This window comes from Vigna umbellata, chromosome 5 (assembly GCF_029865625.1).
Source record: "Vigna umbellata cultivar VRB3 chromosome 5, Vumbellata_1.0, whole genome shotgun sequence".
NCBI lineage: Eukaryota > Viridiplantae > Streptophyta > Magnoliopsida > Fabales > Fabaceae > Vigna > Vigna umbellata.
This window is the reverse complement of record NC_142169.1, coordinates 51,816,476-51,836,648: the sequence shown is the minus strand read 5'-3', so window position 1 is coordinate 51,836,648 and position 20,173 is coordinate 51,816,476. Positions and strand designations below refer to the sequence as shown.

Sequence of the window (20,173 nt, the reverse complement as noted above, 5' to 3'; positions counted from 1 at the left end):
AGCCCATGACATGATCACAAACACATTTACCATTTTTGTGACCACACTCCCTTCACCCCTCCCCAAGCTTCCTAACTAATACACCAACACTAAATTACCTAAACCTTCTAAGTGGTCCAAACCCAACTTTACTCTTACCAAACCCTAATCACAACCACAAACTCCTTACAATTTTAAAAAAATAAGTTAGAAGAGAGTTAGATGTTGGGATACACCCCAAGTAGAACATGTATCAAAATTCAAAAGAAAAAAAAAATAACAACCCTTACAAAAATTACACTCACTTTATAACCCATTTTAATAATATTAGAATTTTAAATTAAAATTAAAAATATTTCATTAATGTTCATAAAAAAATCAAATTCAAACTCATACTTGATGTCCAAGATTAGAGACCACTAATTAATCTAAGATTGTGACTAATTGATTCCCACCCTTTTGATTCAAATAATCCGATCAGAATAAAAGCCTTTTTCTTTGCATAAACTAGCTATACAATGTGCATGTGGGATTGAGAGACTGGTTTAAATATATATATACAATAATTAGATTAAATGAAAAGATTTTCACCAATTTTTTACCACTTTCTTTTATTGCCAAAGTAGATTAGAGCAAAACACTAGTGGCCATACAATCACAAAGCATTTAAACAAAGGAATATTATGGGCATCACAAAAATATTCTGTTTTGGGTTTCTTATTATTTTTATGTTCAATACGAAGAAAGAAAACCTCACAAACTTAATTTGCACAAGTGTAGATTGAGAAAGCAGAAAGCAATAAACCACCATTACATTATTGGTCATCATTCAACCACAAGAAGTCATATGGCAATTCATTGTGCTCAATTTTAGCACATTTGGATAATGTTTGTAGGTGTGCTAGACAACTAGACAAACCAAACAAGACAACTAGTGGCAAAGTGAGGTGCACCAAGGTGAGAATGCCCGAATGGTTCGTCTACCATGTATATGTTAGGGTTAGTGAAGGCTACCTTGAAAGTTCCGTTTCATGTACTTTGGGAAAGAGACAACAAAAGTTTTTCAATTGCTAAATTATTCTAATTGGTTTCAATAGTTTTGTTTTATTTTATTCAAACCAATTTAGATTTTCTTCTGAGTTTTTCTTTTTCATCTTGTCTCATAAAATTCACTTTAAATTTTAACAATTGTCATTACAAGTTATTAAAAATCCAGAAAAAGAGAGAGCATCTCTCTCATCTCTTTCTAATCATTCACCGTCCAAAATCCAAATTACCCACCCTGCCAAACATCTTTGAGTGTAGTAGAAGGCACCATGATTGTTCTTTTTCAAATCGCCATTGCTCCCACAGTAAGAAAAAGAAACAAGAAATAAGAAATTATCACAATCTACCTCTCCCACCTAACAAAGTTTTTCTTCCCAATATCTTTGGTTGCTATAGAACCCTAAATCAGGTTATGGAAAAAACCTATGCCTTAGAACCCTAAAAACGGCTTCTTTCGTGACCAGTCTACATTGTCCACCCATTTAAGTCATACATAAATTTGGAGAAACAATGGTTGCTCTTTTAAAACACCCTCTTCCAAATAAAATATAAAAAACAGATCTTTCAAATTCAATTGATCCAAAATGCATTGGATTAACTATCAATTGCATTCAATAGTAAAACTCAAGATGGGCAAAAAGATTCAAGCCTTAAATAGAAATGAATCCTCTAAATGTAATGAAAGATCATTGATCATCAATGAAAACTAAATTTTGTTCTTAACTCGTATTATACTTAGAGCACACCATACCAACAACGTAAATTATCTCTCCTACCACTTCTTTCTTTGGCTTCTCATCACCCACACCCATTAGATAATTTAAAACAAAAAGATAAATTAAAAGGGAAGAAATATAGATAAAAAAAACAATATCTTAAATATTTACTCACAGAAATTAAGATCATATTACCATAATCTTCATAACTGATCATCAATCATAATTTTCTTTTTCTTTTTCATTTTTCTCCGCATAGTAAAAAAAGAGGGGAAAAAGAGAAAGATAAAAAAAATCAATAAAGAGAAGAAAAAAATTAATAATTCCTTCGACGAACCAATACATCATCATCAGAGACAAAGAACGGTGCAGAACATATCATTATCCACGCCACCGTTTGCCACGTCGGAATCCTCCAACGGTAAAACGTTGAGATCAAACGGCAACGGTTCTCGTCGAAACGACGACGCAGCGTTGTCACCGTCGCCGTCTTCCACAACGGAGGACGAAGAGTCACAGTCGCTGCGGCAGTCCTCGGGAACTACCGGCGGCGTTCGCGGGTATCTACGGGCGACTGCCACCGGGTTCGCCGTTGTGGCGGCGGCGCGTGGGCCGCTGAATGACTCGACGGTACTGCTCATGCCGCTGGAGGTAGGCTGCCGGTGATCGTGAAAGGGCTCGCCCGGTCCTGCGAAATACCGGTTGTCAGTGAACGGATCGGGATGATATAACGGCGGAGGGAGTGGAAAGTTGGTCTTCGCCTTGGGTCCCCGGAGATTTCTCGCCGCCGCGTCGTACGCACGCGCCGCATCCTCGGCGGAGTCAAAGGTTCCGAGCCAAACCCTCGCTTTCTTCAAAGGGTCTCTGATTTCGGCGGCGAACCGGCCCCACGGTCTCTTCCGGACGCCGCGGAATTTCTGTTCTTTGAAAAAAACCGGCCTTGAACCGGATTTCCCGGCGTCGTCACCACCCATGTTCAAAGTTCGAATCTTTTTCGAATATCAAGACAACCCAGAAACCGAAACCGGCCTATAAACGATGAAAAATGCGAGATTGATAGAGAAAAGTTGCAGCGTTTGACCTTTCTTTGGAGGGTGAAATGTTTCTCACAAAAAGGGTCCTTTGGGTTAATGCCTAAAGGGTGATGTTTTGAGGATTGAAGGTTGGAGGAGATTAAGATGGTGGTGATGAGATTGAGAAGATGAGAGAAAGAAGAGAGAGAAAGATGAAAATGGGTGGTAGAGGGAGAGAGGGTATGTGGTTGAAGGAAGGTACCATAACAACACAAAACAACACAACTCACAACAACACCTTCTCTTGATCTTCATCTAGACAAAAAAAATATATTAATAAGATTGAGAATGGACCTCAAGAGTGTAGTTTTCTACTTTTCTTTCTTTTCCTTCCCCTGTGGGTTTCTCAGCTGTGGTTGTAATGTTGTGACCTTTCATTCCTTTTTTTTTAATAAATAAATAAATAAACCTTCCTTATCTTATTGTTATATGAGCATTCATAATTTAAAAGACTTTTATTCCATTTTTAATCATATATGTTGTGTATGCTATAATTATTAATTTTTGTAATGATTGTACAAAATTATGATAACAATTTTGAAAAGATTGATACTTTGAAATATTTTATTTACAAAACATAGAAACTTAATTTAATTTTAACAATTGTTTAAACTTATTTATCATTCATGGATTAAAAACCTTTCTTTCTCAATCTCAATAAAACTCAACTTATGCACATATACAGCATCTCATTGTTGGAGCAGGCAGGTCCTTTTCTTTTCTTCATCTTTTCTTAGAAAAAAAATGTGGCTATCCAATATTTTTTGGGAATGATATAATATATAAATAAAAATAAAAATAAAAGAAATGATAAAATATAAATAAACAAATAAAAAATGTGGGTTTCCAATATTCACTTGCTCTCTTTTTTTATTGTTTCTTCTATATTTTCATTACATTAATCAAATTTAAATTCACAACCACATGAATACGTTTTCTAATTTTTAATTATTGTGAATCCTTCATTTAACAATCTTCAATCATGTAAACGAAGTCATAAATGAATAAATTATGTTCTATGAATATAAAATACAGAGTAAAGGCAAGAATATTCTCAACCAAGAGAAAAAAATTAAGTATTTTCTTATATTTAATCATGATTAAAATTAAATAATATTTATTACATAATGTATCTCTCTCAATATGAAAATTTTCTGTCTAAATTCACAAACAAAATATTGTTTAATGAAATAGAAAAAGAAAAACAGAGACCTTTGGTTATTGTGATTTTAAATTGAAATTTTAAAAATATAAAAATATGAACATATTGACAATGTCCACATGTCGAATTCTCCATAAGACATGCTTTGTCGAAAATTTCATTGAGTGGTATAATAAAAATAATGCATTTTCTGTAGTATGTTACAAAAATTGATCATTTTCGTAAGCAAAGTTCTATTAAAAAATTCTTCAAACACGTTTTCTGTTTTCTCTGAGAATTTTTTTCTCCGGGCAACATTCAACAATTTTTTAAAATATATTTTAAGGATTAAAAACTGTTTGTATAACATGTCAAACAATTATTGGGTACATTTTTTTCCTTTGCAAAATGATTTAAAAAATTGTTTTATTTTAAATAGTTTAATTTTTAAACATTTTATATGGGTTAAATAATTCAAATTATTAAATTTTAATTTTTATGTTTAGATAGAAATATTCATCAATAAATACAAAAACAAATATTTCTATATTAAATTATTTAATAATTTAAAAATATTATTTGATGATATCTTAATCGATTTATCAACATCTTTAAAATTTCCAATTTATGTTTGTCAAATAATTTGTTTACATTTACATTAGTTCATGATATCTATCTATATAAACCGTGTGTATTTCAGTTGATTGAAATTATGTTCTAAAAATTATTTGAAGAAATTGTTGTATTGACTTAGGTTTGATATTAACTAAAATTTTTCCATTTTGTAACATTCCAAAAATATAGCATAAAACTATATACAGGTGTCATCATTTAACAATATAATAGAATAATTGTTGTATTAATAAAATTAAACTTACAGTTATTACAAAATAACCATAAAATTTAAAACTTTACATAAGCTTCCTATACTACTACCAAAATAGATTCATATAATCGAATGGTTATATTTACAGAACAAAATAATGACCGAACGGTATCACCCAAACTATCTACACTAATATGACCGAACAATCATGACCTATTCAGTAGGAGTCTCGTCGTCCAGCTCCTGTACCAAAATAAACTCTTCCCCTTCTGCTCACATCCAAAAAGGATGATCATCGCAATAGAAAACCGAACGGTAACATGGACAAAATAGGAAATAGGGGTAAGCTACTACAATTTAATTGGGCATGCATACATACGATTCATTTAAGTACAAACAATACAAAGCCGAATAATATAGCATACCAAAATCAATGCAATTAAACATATACAAGTTTAACCCTATAATACATGCATAAACCGAACACTTGACTTGAGATTGTATGAATATGTAGCTTGAGGCCGTTCATGTACTCGGGTGGTGTAGTAACTGGAAAACCATCAGCTGCCACCCGAGGTTAGTCCGTTATAACTCACCCAAGAACCTATGGGCTAGGACCTCCTGTCATTCTCACGCAATGCATTACCCATCTCTACTTGAGAATTGATAATCATTAGAACATCAGGATGAACTTCGTGGATTTCACTATCCATATTCATACTTTACCACTTCAATACACCTTTCACTGAGACATTCCTCCTTGGAATTCTCTTCCACATTACTTGAAACACATAACTTGTTTGAATATCAACATAACTTTCATACTCAATTGATCCATGCCACCAATTTAAATAATTCAGAATCAACTAGTGAAACTAACATTTAAAGACCAAACAATCATTTATAAAGTAAGACCGAACGATAGCAACCAACCCCTGAATACGACCAAACGGAAACTCACTAACTATGACAAAACCGAACACCTAGAGCTTATACCGAACACTTATAATTACTGGACCCTTGGTGTAAGACCGAACGGTATTTAGCTATTCTCAACACGAGACCGAATGGTAACTACAAAAATCCCTGAATACTACCGAACGGAAACTCACTAACTTACGAAACCAAACACTAGAACTAAGACCGAACCTATATAATTAACTGAACTATTGATGTAAAACCGAACGGTATTTCACTATTCATAAATCAAGATCCAACGATATTCCACTATCCACAAAATAAGACCGAACGGTATAACCTAAGACGAATACTTACAACTTAATCCGAACACTTATAATTACTCCTATAAAGTATTCATCAAACCTAATACTTTTAAAGAAACCGAACGTTAAAACATTATGGCTGAATCATACAGAAACGTGTATCCAATTATAAACGAACGTATTTTAAGCCTATTACAAGTACGAGGTCTACTAATAATATATGAACTATCACTAACCAAAATACCTAATCCAATAAGACTGATCATAAAGACATAACCATCAACACTTGATATATCAATCACTTCCTAAAAACCGAGTTGTCATGCACTGGTAAGGCTAAAATGCTAACTCTATTGATAACTTATTAACTGACCATGACCGAACGGTCGAGACCGAACACATATCTTTTCTGCATAATTCTGCAGAATCCCTACAGACTTATACAGAACCACCCAAAACCCATGAATGTAATACTTCATACAACATATACAATTCATCAAATCATTCAATATCACACATACACAGAATCATCACACCAACAATCAAATTGAATAGCTTTCCTTACCTCGTAACAGAAGAAACGCTCTCAGCACAAAATTTCTTTGCCCAACACCAAACTCTCAAAAGCTAAGATTCACTGTTTTGAAGAAAATGGACCACCCACAAGATCAGAAACGTGATCAGAGATGACGAAGAAGAAGAAGATAAACACATGCAAACAGAAACTTGGTTTGCATGTGCCCAAAACTAAACTTTCTTAGAAGTAGAAAGACCTACCAGCTCAAAGCACCACTTGACCGATTGAAAGGAGAATCTTTGTCACCAACAACCCTCACACACTCCTGATGAATGATTAGATGAAGGAAAATGTGAGAATCAATGGAGGAAAAGATGATAATTTAGAGAGAAGTTAGAGAGAAGGAGAAGAAAATGAGTTTTCAGAAAGTTAGGAAAGAGATTGCATGCAGAAAGTGGCACCTGATTTGAAATTTTCTCTTAAATACAACCGTCAAAAACCGATCGGTCCACTCCGCTGCTCACACCTGTCTTCCACTTTCTGAATTTCTAAATTCTCACCCCTCCATCTGGCTTCCACTACTCTACAGAATTTAAGGGTTTTGACATTATTCACATAAAAAAGAAAAAATTTCTAATAAAGGTTGATAGCAAGATTTTATGTTTGAGATTTGAAAAAGAAAATCTACAAAAATTCTTGTATACATTTAATTCAAAAAATAATGTTAAATCAATGATATTCCAAATTTGTACGAGTCAATGAAATCGTAATTTCATTTAACTCGATGTCATAATAGCTTACTCGAAAAAGAGTTTAATATATATATATATATATATATATATATATATATATATATATATATATATATATATATATAAAGAGAGAGAAAAAATAGATAGAATAGATAAAATTATATAAAATGTCCCAATTATTATATTTTAAGTAAAATTCAAAATTATCTCATTTCAATAAAATTATTATTCATAAATTTATAAAATTTTAATTTAGAATGATATATTGTACATTATATATTTCAAATTCTCTTTAAAAAATCATTATTTTTCAAAAATTAATTATAATATCTAATTTTAACAGTATACAATTGATAACAAGATCGATAAAACAAAATAAATTATATTAATATATAATTATAATATTAATTATTTCAAAAATTATATCAATATACATATAGTATTAATTATTACAAAACGTAAATAATAATAATAATAAATATATACAAAACAATTAAAGATAATTTAGAGTTTTTTTTTAAACTGATATACAGATAACTACTAAAAGTCAATAAAAACTAGTATGCAACATCATTGTTAGATTATTGTTTTCCACTCCTACCCGTCATCTGCTTACATTAATAAGGTGATCATAAAGAAAAAAAGACGAATAAACACAAAAACAAAACAATAAAAAGATAAACTAGTGCACAAAAGAGTTGTCATACATAATTAAATAATGTCAAATACACACAAGCATGAATAAAATAATTATATATACACAACAAATAATTGACATTAAACTCAATTATCCTAACACATGTCTTTGACATTGGAATTTACTAGATGTGTGCATTGTTAGAAAAATGATAAAGATGAAGTTTTGATGATGTCCAAATCAAGTCAAGAGAAATCAAGATTCAAGAAGATGTTATGAAGACTTGTATTGCAATGAAAAACTTTTGTAATAATTGTAGTTCAGTGTCTAGGACTTAGATTTTTAATGGTTTTGATTCCATGTACTTTTATATTATATAATTGATGTCTAGAGTCAAAATCACACTATTTTAATCGATTAAACATAGTGTTAATCGATTAAAACAAGTAAAAGCTGAAAACTCAACTTTTACCGATTTAATAGATTAAAATAAATTTTAATCTATTAGCTAATCGATTAAAATACATTTTAATCAATTAAAAGTGACCGTTGGAGTTTTCTAGCCGTTAAACTAGTCGTTGTACTCATTTTAATCGATTAACACTAATATTAATTGATTAAAAGCGTTAAATGGCTGAAAACGAAGAAGGGAAGAGTATTTGCTTGAGTTTATAAATAGGCTCTCATTTTCCATCAACAACAACTCTTCTCTTGTGCTTTAGTATTCAGAAATCATTGAGATTTGTGTGTTCTTGTTCGGCTTGTGAAACTCGTGTCTGTGGAGTTGGTGGAGTGTTGTTGTGGTGATAGAGGAAATAGTTGGTTCATCCTTGGTGTGTCTGAGGAGGTGTTCAGAAGAGGAAGTTCATCCTTCGTGAAGTATTCGGAGGAAGTGTTTCATCCTTTGTGAAGACTCAAAGGAGGTGCGGGTTCATCTCTTGTGGTATCAAGAGAGGTGGTTTCTAAACTTTTACAAATTATTTCTTTGTGATTGTCATTTTTAATTGTTTTGTGAGTAGTGAACTGTTTATCTTGTTTTGAGATAAGCGACTGGACGTAGGATTGGTAAGATCCAAACCAGGATAAAATCATTTGTGCAAATTTCTCTCAACCTTACTCTCTTTATTTGTCTTTATTATTTGTTTTGTAAGTTTAATTGAGTAGAAATTAAAAGGCACACGTTCGTATTAAAAACCCTTTTGGTTTGTTATTCCACACTAACCATTCCGCTACAACCGATCTAGCATGCATTGTAATAGTATTTACACTCTGCAGAGCCAATAAACAAAGTGATTATCACCATATTAATCACAAGATTAATCTCTTTTATCACTAAGACCAAATAAATTCAATGACTAGGACCTCCTCTCATTATCTCCTTTCAACCATTATTTTTTATATGAATTGAATGACTAGTAGAATATCATGATTCCCTCATACTGAATCTCATGTGTCAATGTATACGCTAAAGTCATCACTACAGAGAATTTTCCCTTGAAATTCCTTGAACATCATACATGTCTAAAATCATATCATCACCTCAATTAATAATAAATAATATTATCAACATACATCAGTTCCATCACATATTCATCTCAAACAACCAAAAAGAAAACAAATATAATCATACAAATTGGCACTCAAATGTGGCTCTAAGAGTGGTGCTCAACGATAGTACTAACACTCGACACCATTCTCCTGGCAAAAGTTTGCGTTCAGCGGCACTTCTTATCGCTCAACATCCTAGAGCTAAAATACTTCAGACCTGTAGTACAAAAGTGATGCTCAACGGTGTTTTGTTACAACTAACTGTCAAAACATTCGCAAAAGTACGATACTCAGCGATACAAACTGGCACTCATCGGCCTGGAGCTAAAATGCTCCCAAATCTACACAGTGAGAGGCTAGCACTCAGCATCAGTCTATCACCACTCAACGTTATATCATATACCGATAATTTCATTTTGTATTTTTGAGGGAATTCAGACTTATTCAATTGATCAATTTAGTACTCATTTCTTAGTGCATTGGTTCAAAATAATTTTAAAAATGGAAACTCATACCAATTTGCCCAATTGCTCAGATTGTAAACTCTCTCAATCATACAAAAACCAAGCAAAAATAATCAAACACTAAACAATCACCTAACCATACAAATCAACTCAATCACACACCCAATCAATTCATCATAACAACCTAATTCCATTATAAAGATAAAATCAATCATCAACGTTCAAAACATCAAATTTATCAAACTCACGCACATCACAACAACCAACTTGCCTTAAATGACCCAACATTTCACAAGACCCTAATCAATAAAACTTCTCTCAACTTGCGGATGCTCTATCTACACATAGAAACATCATTAGAATGCTTAGGACATACTGTTATGATCACTGATCAGTAGATACTCATATAGATAACTAAAAAAATACATAGAAGAATACTCACATGCAACAAATAATAGAAAAAGATCAAGAAAAATGACTAAAACTCAACTTATGCGAATAGAGAAACTAGTCCGTCCAAATTAAAGAGTTCACCGTAGGGATCATCTCGATTATTCAATCAGATAAGTAAAGCAAAAAAAAATCTTAAAAAGAAATAAAAAAATTTAGAAAAAAATTATAAAAAGATTATGTATTTTATATTTTTAAAATGTCATTTTTTTTATAGGTATTTACAATGTTCACCGAAATATATTATAAGTTTATTTTCAAATTCAAATGCATCCCAAGTTAGAAGCGCGTATTAAAGACAACTTGAATTGAGTCATGCTAATAAGCCTTATCCACGCTTAATAATTAAAACCAAAAGAGAAATATATATTTCTTTGTTTGCAGATTGATTCACGAATCATGTGCACTTGACTAAAAGCAATTGATAGGGGAAGAATCAAATTTGATAAAGTTGTATCTTATTTCCATTTAAAGGTTTCAAAGGTAGAAGCAAAGACGATAAATTTGTACAAGCAAATCAAACATTATTATAAAAGCTTTTATTCACCCATTAATCATCGTCGCTTATGGAAATTGCTTTTGAATGATTATGACTTAAGTAATTATGTTCTTAAGGGAACAACATTTACAATGAAGAAAGAAACCAACCATCATTAACATTAATACATAATTGTGAAAAGCTAATTAAACTATTGCTATATACTATATTAGCTATCAAATATACTCATTTAAATATTCAATTATCACTTCTAAAATTTAGAAGATTTTAGTTTTTCTCATTACCTTATTATTATTATTATGTAAGGAGAACTTAAAAATGAGTAAAACATATGAACGGAATAAAATTCATTTGATCCTTTATGTGTTAATCACAATGATTGAGGTTAACGTTTTCTTGTAATTTTATTTATGTGGAATCGAATATGTGAGTTGTTGCAATTTTATTTATTCCTCTTTCTTTGAATTTTGGACACATGATTAGTCTTTAAGACATTTCTTTGATTTGTGTAACAAAAATAATTTTTTAGATTTAAATAATATTAAAAAAATTGAATTTGGATATAGTTTAAAGTATTTATAGTTTTTACAACATATTGAGTTCTTTCACAATAATCCATATAATAGGAAATTCCTTTTCTGTTATATCAACAATGGTCACAATATTGTAAGCATGTTTAGTCTTTTATTGATATATCAAGAAAATATATGATAGGATGGAAATAATCTTACAATTTTTTTTTGTAAAGTTTGAAATTTTAGGATGAAATAAAGAAAAAAAAAGGGGACAAAGCTTACCTTACCTTTCTTAATGTATGTATGTAAGTGTTATTTATCATTTTATTTAAAGTGTTATCTTGATCATACGTAATTCATGAATAAGATGTATGTTTTATATAGTTAGGTTTAATCACGTACAATATTTTAATTAAAATTTAAAGAAAATCAGCATTTCAACTTTTTTTGGTGAACAATATTTGATTTTAAAATCTTGTTTTTATTTTTATATATTGAATCAGTGTTTTGTATTATTAAAGTCAATTACTGTATTAAATTGTCTTTAACATCAATTTTTAAGCTATATAAGATTGTTGTATATACTAAAACAATGTATACTAGAAATGTGAAATTTTAAATGTAATTACAAATAATATTTATGATATTAGATACAAGTTTGTCTTAAAAAATGTATATAAATAATATATTCGGTAAACGTTACTCTCTTAATCATATTTAAAGTTTTACTTAATACAAAAGATACTAAAAAAATCTAAATCCTAATATATTGAAATGTGGTTAAGGTCTAATTTTTTTAATAATAAATAAATAAAATTTATTAAATTATCATTAATTGATCTGTAATATAATTATAATTTTACCTTAATAATACACAATATATTCAATAAAAACAATTCTCAATGATTTTATGTTTACCTTTCTTTTTTTTATAATTTTTTTAATTTTGTGGGCTACTTACTCTTTTCGAATAATTGTTGAAATTTATTAGGTATTTATTTATCTTTTATTAGGTTAGGAGATAGTATTGTTATTGTATATAATAAGAATATTTTATATCAATAATTAAATATTATTTTAGTAAAATACAGTTATATTTTGTCATAAAAGTTTAAAAATTATTAGAATATTTAATGAGTATTTAATAAGTATTTTTTATATTGGATAATATGAATATAACTTGATAAAGAATTAATTTTTTCTTTTTAACACGCATCATAATTTACAATCTATTTGAATATGGAGAGTCATCTAATAGTCAATATGGTCTTGACATACTTAATCATCCCCAAAACATATCAATCAAGTTTATTTTGATTAAATCAATAGAAATTTAATAGTGACTTCGAGAGTTGACAACTAATCATGAAAGCATGTGACATGATGATTAAACAATAAGACTACAATTAGAGGATCTTTGAAATTTTCTTATTGTTTTGTTCATGAAAAACTCATATGAACATTCCAAAATGTTAGCTTCTAATATATATATATATATATATATATATATATATATATATATATATATATATATATATATATATATATATATATATATATATATATATATATATATATATATATAAATAATGTGTCTGTATAATAAGTCTCCAATAAATATTAATTTAAACGTCATATTCTCTTTTTAAGTACTCTAATATATTACTCATAAAACTAAATATTTAGAGATACATGATCAAGAGACACTAACAAATACAAAACAGATTTTATAAAATCTAATTAATCTTAGAAAAATAATTTTAACAAAGTACAACATTGATTAATTTTAAAAATATTAATATGTTTCATCAAAGTATAATGGAACTATAATGAGAAATTTCATTATAACAGTATTTTTTAACTAGTAACTAGTAAGTATTTTTTATACTAAGTTTCTGATGGCATACTCCCTAGCCATGACCAAACACTTTCAAGAAGAATTGAAGTATGATCGACCTAGATTCTTTCTCTTTTTTTGGCCTTGTATTTTGGGCCAAGTAGAATAGGATTTTTGACCACTTAAGTCAACAAAGGGTCAAGGCCCAATGTTGACCCAAGTAGACGTTTAAGAGCTAGTTTGACCAATGGATCAAAGTTTTTCAACTTAGCTTGATGAGCAAATGAGTGAGGCGTCCCACCTATGCGTGTATGATCATGCGTTATGCTTACACTAGAGAGGATTTCCAAGTAGTGGCCACATGTCCTCCTCCCAATGGAGATGATTTTTGCCACACATCCTCCTCCTAATGGAGAGGATTTTTCACCTTGTTCTTCAAGCTAGCCAAGTTTGAGTTTTTAGGTTTTGATTCTACAAATTGGAGACATCATTAACCTATAAATAGATGTGTCTCCCACTTTTGTAATTACCTTTGAATTTGAGTAATGTTACGCTATCATTTTGTGTCATATTACTCATCTAAGATCACCAAAGGCTATAGCATATCATGTGGTCTCCCTATAGCCCCCTTCCTCTAGAGTTGATCTAACCTCTCTTAGAGAACCATCAAATATCACTTCATCACCATCCAAGCATCAAGGTCGTGAGCCTTCTCCTCCTAACCTACCAAAATTTTCACCCCTTGTTCTATCTTACCATCACCATAACTTCTTTTCTAACTTTGTCCTAACCTAGCTAAAAATGTTGTTATCATTTGGTAATTAGAGCTTAGGTTATTTTTTGTTTTTCATTGTGTTTTCCTAACCTTGTTTTGATGTAGCTATCTTGGAATGGTCCAAATCAACCTCCCTTGCTCTATAGTAAATGTTGATGATTTTCAAAAATTAAAATGCATCTTCATACTCTATTTTTTATTCTAGTAGGATTTCTTCTATTTTATATTTCTTAATATTTTGAGCTTTTATTCCCACATATAAAATCTATTTTGGATGTGTAGTGGTTCTGTTTTGCACTAAAAAAAGAAATGAAAAAGAAGTGCTAAAAGCTTATAAGCAAATGTTACAAAAGAAGTACCAAAAAAACCTATAAAAAGTGCTTAAAATTATGTGCATTTTGACCACTACCACTAGTTTGTTTGGTAAATTTAGTTAGCTTCATTTTTTCCTCTATTTTGTACATTTTGTGGCTCTGTCTGACAAATTAAGTCTTGGCCAATAATGTTAAAAGAGTGACCTTAGTGCCCCATTTGCTCATAACTTACTAAAGACAAGAAGTGTCAATTTCTATTATAATAAATTTTGGTTTTGTGCATCTATTCTAGTGTCTTTCTTTAGGTAATATCTTTTGTGTGCTTAGCCTTCCTTTCCTACCATTTAATTTCTTGATTTTTGTTTTCTTTGGTTTTCTTAGTTTTGTCATATACAACTCCCTTTTGAAAGCCTTATTTGTTTGAGACCCTTTCTTACTTTTTCTTGGACTCTACTTTTGGTTTTGGTGTTATCTTTATGGTGTAGGTTCTTTTTTTGTGGTAAGTCAACATCTTGAGTAGCATCCTAGGTGGTGGAGACCTAGTGGGAGCTTGAGGTCTTGCAAGGAGACAAGAAGAAAGTGAGATAAACACTTAGGAGGAAGACCTATATTTATGTGTATTTTCCTTGAGTTGTAACTTGTTTTTCTTCCTTGTAAGTTTTTGCCTTGTTAGGTTGTCTTGGGGGAGTCTTTGGTGCTCAATTCCATCTCCTATCAAGGATCTTTAAAACATAGTAAATTTAGTTTTTAGTTGGTAAGTTTGAAAGATCTAAAGTTTCTTCTAACTTTACCATTAGGTCTCATACTTTAGTTTAATTGCTTTCCTTAATTGTTTGTAGCTTAGTATATGTTGACTTTTATTTCAATTCTAGTTCCCTTTGAGAAGCTTGGTGCAAGAGAACTTGAGGTAAACTTTGGTTAGGAAAGACTTGGTTCTTAAGCAATCAATTGTAATTCACCTCTCTTTCCTAGAAGTGAACTTGAGTCTCTTTTGCCTCATTAAGTCTCTTAAGGAACTCCTTTTGAGATATTAAGTAATTTGTTTGTGCATAGCATCTTTGTTGAAAACTTTAAGAATGTCTATGACTTCTTACCAAATTGGTAGTGATTCTAGTGAAGAGATCCAACCAAGTTTTTAACACATTTGGCCAAGGAACTAAAATCACTAAAAATTTGGAAAAAGTAATAAACCCTTCAAAAAGAAAAAGAAAAAGTTAAAAAGGAAAACAATATCTTGCTTCATTAAAAGAAGAACTTTTGATTCTTAATGAAAAATAAGAGAGAGCTCAAGAGGAAATAAAAAAAAAGTAACAGTATGAGTTTCTCAAAATGGAGTTAAAACATTTCAACACCAAGCACACACTTTTATGAGGATAGTAGGATTGTCAATCAATATTATCAACCTCCTCCACACAGAGTGGCAAGAAGAGAGCGTGAAAGAGAACATCCTCCAAAAGACATTAGGGTAGACCTGCCCCCATTTCTATGGGAAAGAAGATGTTAAGGTATATCTAGATTGGAAGATGAAAGTTGAATTTTTTTTTTGAATGCCATCAAATAATAAAAGAGAGGAAAGTCGCCCTAGCCACCTTAAGTTTCCAAGGGAATGCCATGTGTTGGTGGACTTCCCTTGTAAGAGAGAGAAGACTCTCTAATTTCCCTCAAGTCACCTATTGGAATGACTTGAAAAGTACCATGAGAAGAAGGCACATCCCTTCCTACTATCATAGAGAGCTAATGGACAAACTCAAAAGGCTCTAACAAAGAGACATGAGTGTTGAAGATTATAGGCAAAGAATAAAGCTTTATATGATGAGGGAGGTGATTAAGAGGAGGAAGAGACAACCATCTCTAGGTTTCTTAGTGGTCTCAATCTTGAGATTAGAGATAAGGTGAAATTATTACCCAACCAAAACTTAAATGACTTGGTACAAATTTATATAATGGTAAAGCAACAACTCTTAAGAAAAGGTTTGAAAGTTCTCCACTCTAACTCTAATAAACTACAAGAGGGAGGGCCAACAAGAGGTAAAAGAGGAACCCTGTAGGAATCTTGGGAAAGGAAAATAGAAGAAAGAAGAAAAAGAAAAAGAAAGACCAAGGGTGGGAACATCATCTCACACTCGCACTAGGAACATTAAATGTTTTAACTGTCTTGGTAGAGGTCACATTGCATCACAATGCCCCATCAAAAGGACCATGACCTTAAGGGGTAATGGTGTATATAGAAGCCAAGATGAGGATAGTGATAGTGAGAGTGAGGAAAGGGTTGCAATCAAGAAAGAAGATGTTCATCCTTGTGAAGGAGGACTTTTTATGATGAGAAGAGATCTCCACAATCAACCTTGCTCTCAAGAACTAACACAAAAAGAAAATATCTTTCATACAAGATGTAAAGTTTTAGAAAATACATGTTCTATTATTGTGGATAGCACATCATGTTGCAATTGTTGTAGTACTAGGTTGGTTGAGAAATTGGCATTAATTATCTTACCCCATCCTCAACCTTACCAACTTTAATGGATTAATGATGATGAGGAAATGATAGTTAATCAACAAGTGATGATTAAGTTATCCATAAAAAATTATGAGGATAGTGTGTTATGTGACATAGTACCTATGGATGCTTGCCATATTTCGGTGGGAAGATCTTAGTTATTTGACAAAGAATCCATACACAATGCTCATACAATTGAAATAACCATCATTCATAATAAAAGAAAGTTTGTACTTCATCCCTTCACACATTCTCAAGTGGAAGAGGATTAAGAACAAATGAGAAAGAAAATAGAAAAATAAAGATAAAAAAAATAAAGATACTTCTAACAATCAATGTTTTAAGTGTTAAAGAAAAAAACATCAGTCTAAAGAAGGCCTCAACAAAAAAGTCATTATGTTAAGGGAAAAAGGCTTGTGTAGAAAAACAAAGGAGGTCTTCTTAAAATCTTCCTCAAGAAGCATGATGTAAGAAAAGAAATGCCTTATATCTCAAGCCAAGAGGGGGGTGAATTGGTTTAAGCCTTAAAAGTTGAGGAGATTCCACTATATATTGATTGACTTTACAAAAATACAGAGATACCCCTCTGAATGCATTTCTCACCACACTCAAAATCAATATAGCTACCTAAGAGATGAATAATCCTCAATCTCTTAATACAAGAGCACTCACAGCCCTTAAACCCCTAGGAAACCTACACAGGAACACAAACACAATTTGTCAATGATGATCTTGATCTTCCAGTCACACTCCTCTTAGTGCAGATCAAATGGTTCAGCCCACATTCTTGAAAGAATCTTGATGTGTAAGTAACTCAATTTGAACCTTGATTCTTCAAGATCACTTCTTGAACGCTCCTATAATCAAAACTCAATGAAGCAGTTAGTATATGAAAGTGATAACAATTGTATGTTTTGAAACAGAGTTCAAGTCGCACATATATAGGATTTTCTGAATCCTGACGCAATATAATCGATTAAGGTTTTTATGTAATTTGTTCAGTTTTTCCTTCTACTTTAACAGTTTTGCCACTGTTTTAACAGATTATCCTTAGCATGTAATTGATTATTTAATCATACTAGACAGTTTATAAATTCATTTTACCGTTATGACAGTTTAGGCTTTTAAATGAAATGGATTTAAACAAAGTAAATTGATCTAACCGATTATACAACTTATGTAATCGATTAATCCTGTACTTAAGCAAATTTTCAATCCATTTTCCATTGTAAACATATATGAAACAGATAATGGCATTGCTTCCTATTTTAATCGATTAGACAACTTATGTAATCGATTACAATAAAGTAGTTTGCCCCTGTTAAGCATACAAAGTGAACTGGAGAAATCTAACAGATTATATACTTTGTTAAATCGATTATTTAATCCAAAAATGAGATTATTAATCTGTTTAAAGCATGATTCATTTATCAATAATGGATTCTCGTATCAAGCACACACAAGATACAAATAAGACAATAATTATGCCATTTGTTGTGCAAGAAACTATAAAATCATTTTCTTGTTCATCATAATAAACAAAGACATACAGGGTAGATTTGGCTCCCCCTATAAACACATGGAAAGACAAGACTAAATAAAACCTTATTTTGGAATGGGAAGTAATTCCAAAAGCACATACATTCAACACAAGGAAAATAAGAGCTTCAAAGAAAATGCTTCCAAAAACCAAGACTTTGATCATTATTTAATCAAAGGTGTATAATCCTTGGGAGCTACATTCTTCATATACTTATTCTACTAACACTTGTACTATCTTGTGTTATAAGTAGAAGGGTATTTGACCCTTGGGGCAAAAAAGATAAAATATCTCTAAGAAAAAAAGGATGTTGCCATATGACAACTTGAAGATTTGAGGACAAATCCTTTTCAAGAGGAAGAGAATGATGGCATACCCCCTAACCATGACCAAACACTTTCAAGAAGAGTTGAAGTCATTTGTGGAAGATAGGTCTATATTTTCTCTCTTGGACCATCTTTGACCATCATGAAGCTTTTAGAGTGGGAATAATTTTGGCCTTATATTTTGGGGCTTGTCTAGTATTTATTTGGACTTTGTATGATGGGCCTAGTATTGTAGGATTTATTATGGACCTTGTATTTTAGGCCAAGTAGAGTAGGGTTTTTAACCACTTAAGCGAACAAAGGGCCAAGGTCCAATGTTGACCCAAGTGGACGTCCAAGAGCAAGGTTGACCAAGGGGTCAAAGTTTTCCAACCTAGCTTAGTGAGTAAGTGAGTGGAGTGTCCTACCTATATATGTGTGGCCATGTGTCATGCTCACACTGGAGAGAATTTCTCATAAGTAGTGGCCAATGTCCTCCTTCTAATGGAGAGGATTTTTGCCACATGTCCTTTTCCTAATGGAAAAGATTTTTCACCTTACTCTCCAAGCTAGCCAAGTTTGAATTTTTAGGTTTTTGCATCTACAAATTGGAGACACCCTTAGCCTATAAATAGAGGTGTCTCTCAGTCTTATAATTATTATGGAATTTGAGTAATGTTATGGGTTCATTTTTGTGTCATACTACTCATCTTAGGTCACTAGATGCTAGAATATCTCATGTGGTCTCCTCCAGCAACATTCCTCTAGACTTGGTCTAACCTCTCTTAGAGCACCATTAAACACCATCCCATAATCATCTAAGGACCAAGGTCACGAGTCTTCTCCTCCTAACTCACTAAATTTTGTATCCCTTGTTTCATTTCACCATCACCATAACTTCTCTTCTAGCTTTGACTCAACCTACATAAGGATGTTGATATCAGTTTCGCAACTAGTAAGTATTTTTTTACTTTTTTTATAAACATACATTAAGTAATAACTAATAAAAGAGATAATTGGAAAAGAGAAAAAACATGCAATATTCTGGATAGATGTAGGTGTTATTTTTTAAATAAAATTTAATTTTATCTAAATAATATATGTATCTAATTTTTTTTATAATAATATAGTTGAATAATATTGTAATTATACAACACAAATTTTTTGAAAGAATTACTCTTGATAACTTATTTGCCAAATAACAAGATTAGTTATGATCGTAATTATTAATAATTTTTTTCTTATTATTAAAGTAAACTCTTAATTTAGTTACAAAATAATTCGATGTTAAATAAAGAGTAAAGGTACCAAATAACAAAAGGTAATCAAAGTTAAATTGAAAAAATTCCAAACAATATTTAAATAAAAGTAAAAACCTTCAAAGAAATTCAATTGTTTTAGAAAAGCATACGGAATAATATACTATTTTCTCTGTTTTTTTAATATTATAATTTTTGTTTTGTTTATTTTTCATTTGCAAAGCAATAAATGAAGCAAGAATTAGTTATTTATTTATTG

At 31.0% G+C, this 20,173-nt stretch overlaps 1 protein-coding gene across 1 annotated transcript; it reads right to left on the bottom strand.

Moving 5' to 3' along the window:
* Positions 1–2,041: 2,041 nt before the first annotated feature.
* LOC124847197 (ethylene-responsive transcription factor 3-like) lies at positions 2,042–3,145 on the bottom strand. The gene has a single exon (XM_047324635.2). The coding sequence runs from the start codon at positions 2,714–2,716 to the stop codon at positions 2,093–2,095; it is 624 nt and encodes a 207-aa protein (XP_047180591.1). The 5' UTR covers positions 2,717–3,145; the 3' UTR covers positions 2,042–2,092.
* Between the last annotated feature and the right edge of the window lie 17,028 nt (positions 3,146–20,173).

Coding starts and splice junctions, on each gene's coding strand:
- LOC124847197 (XM_047324635.2), bottom strand. CDS start 2,716: ATGGGTGGTGACGACGCCGGGAAATCCGGTTCAAGGCCGGTTTTTTTC.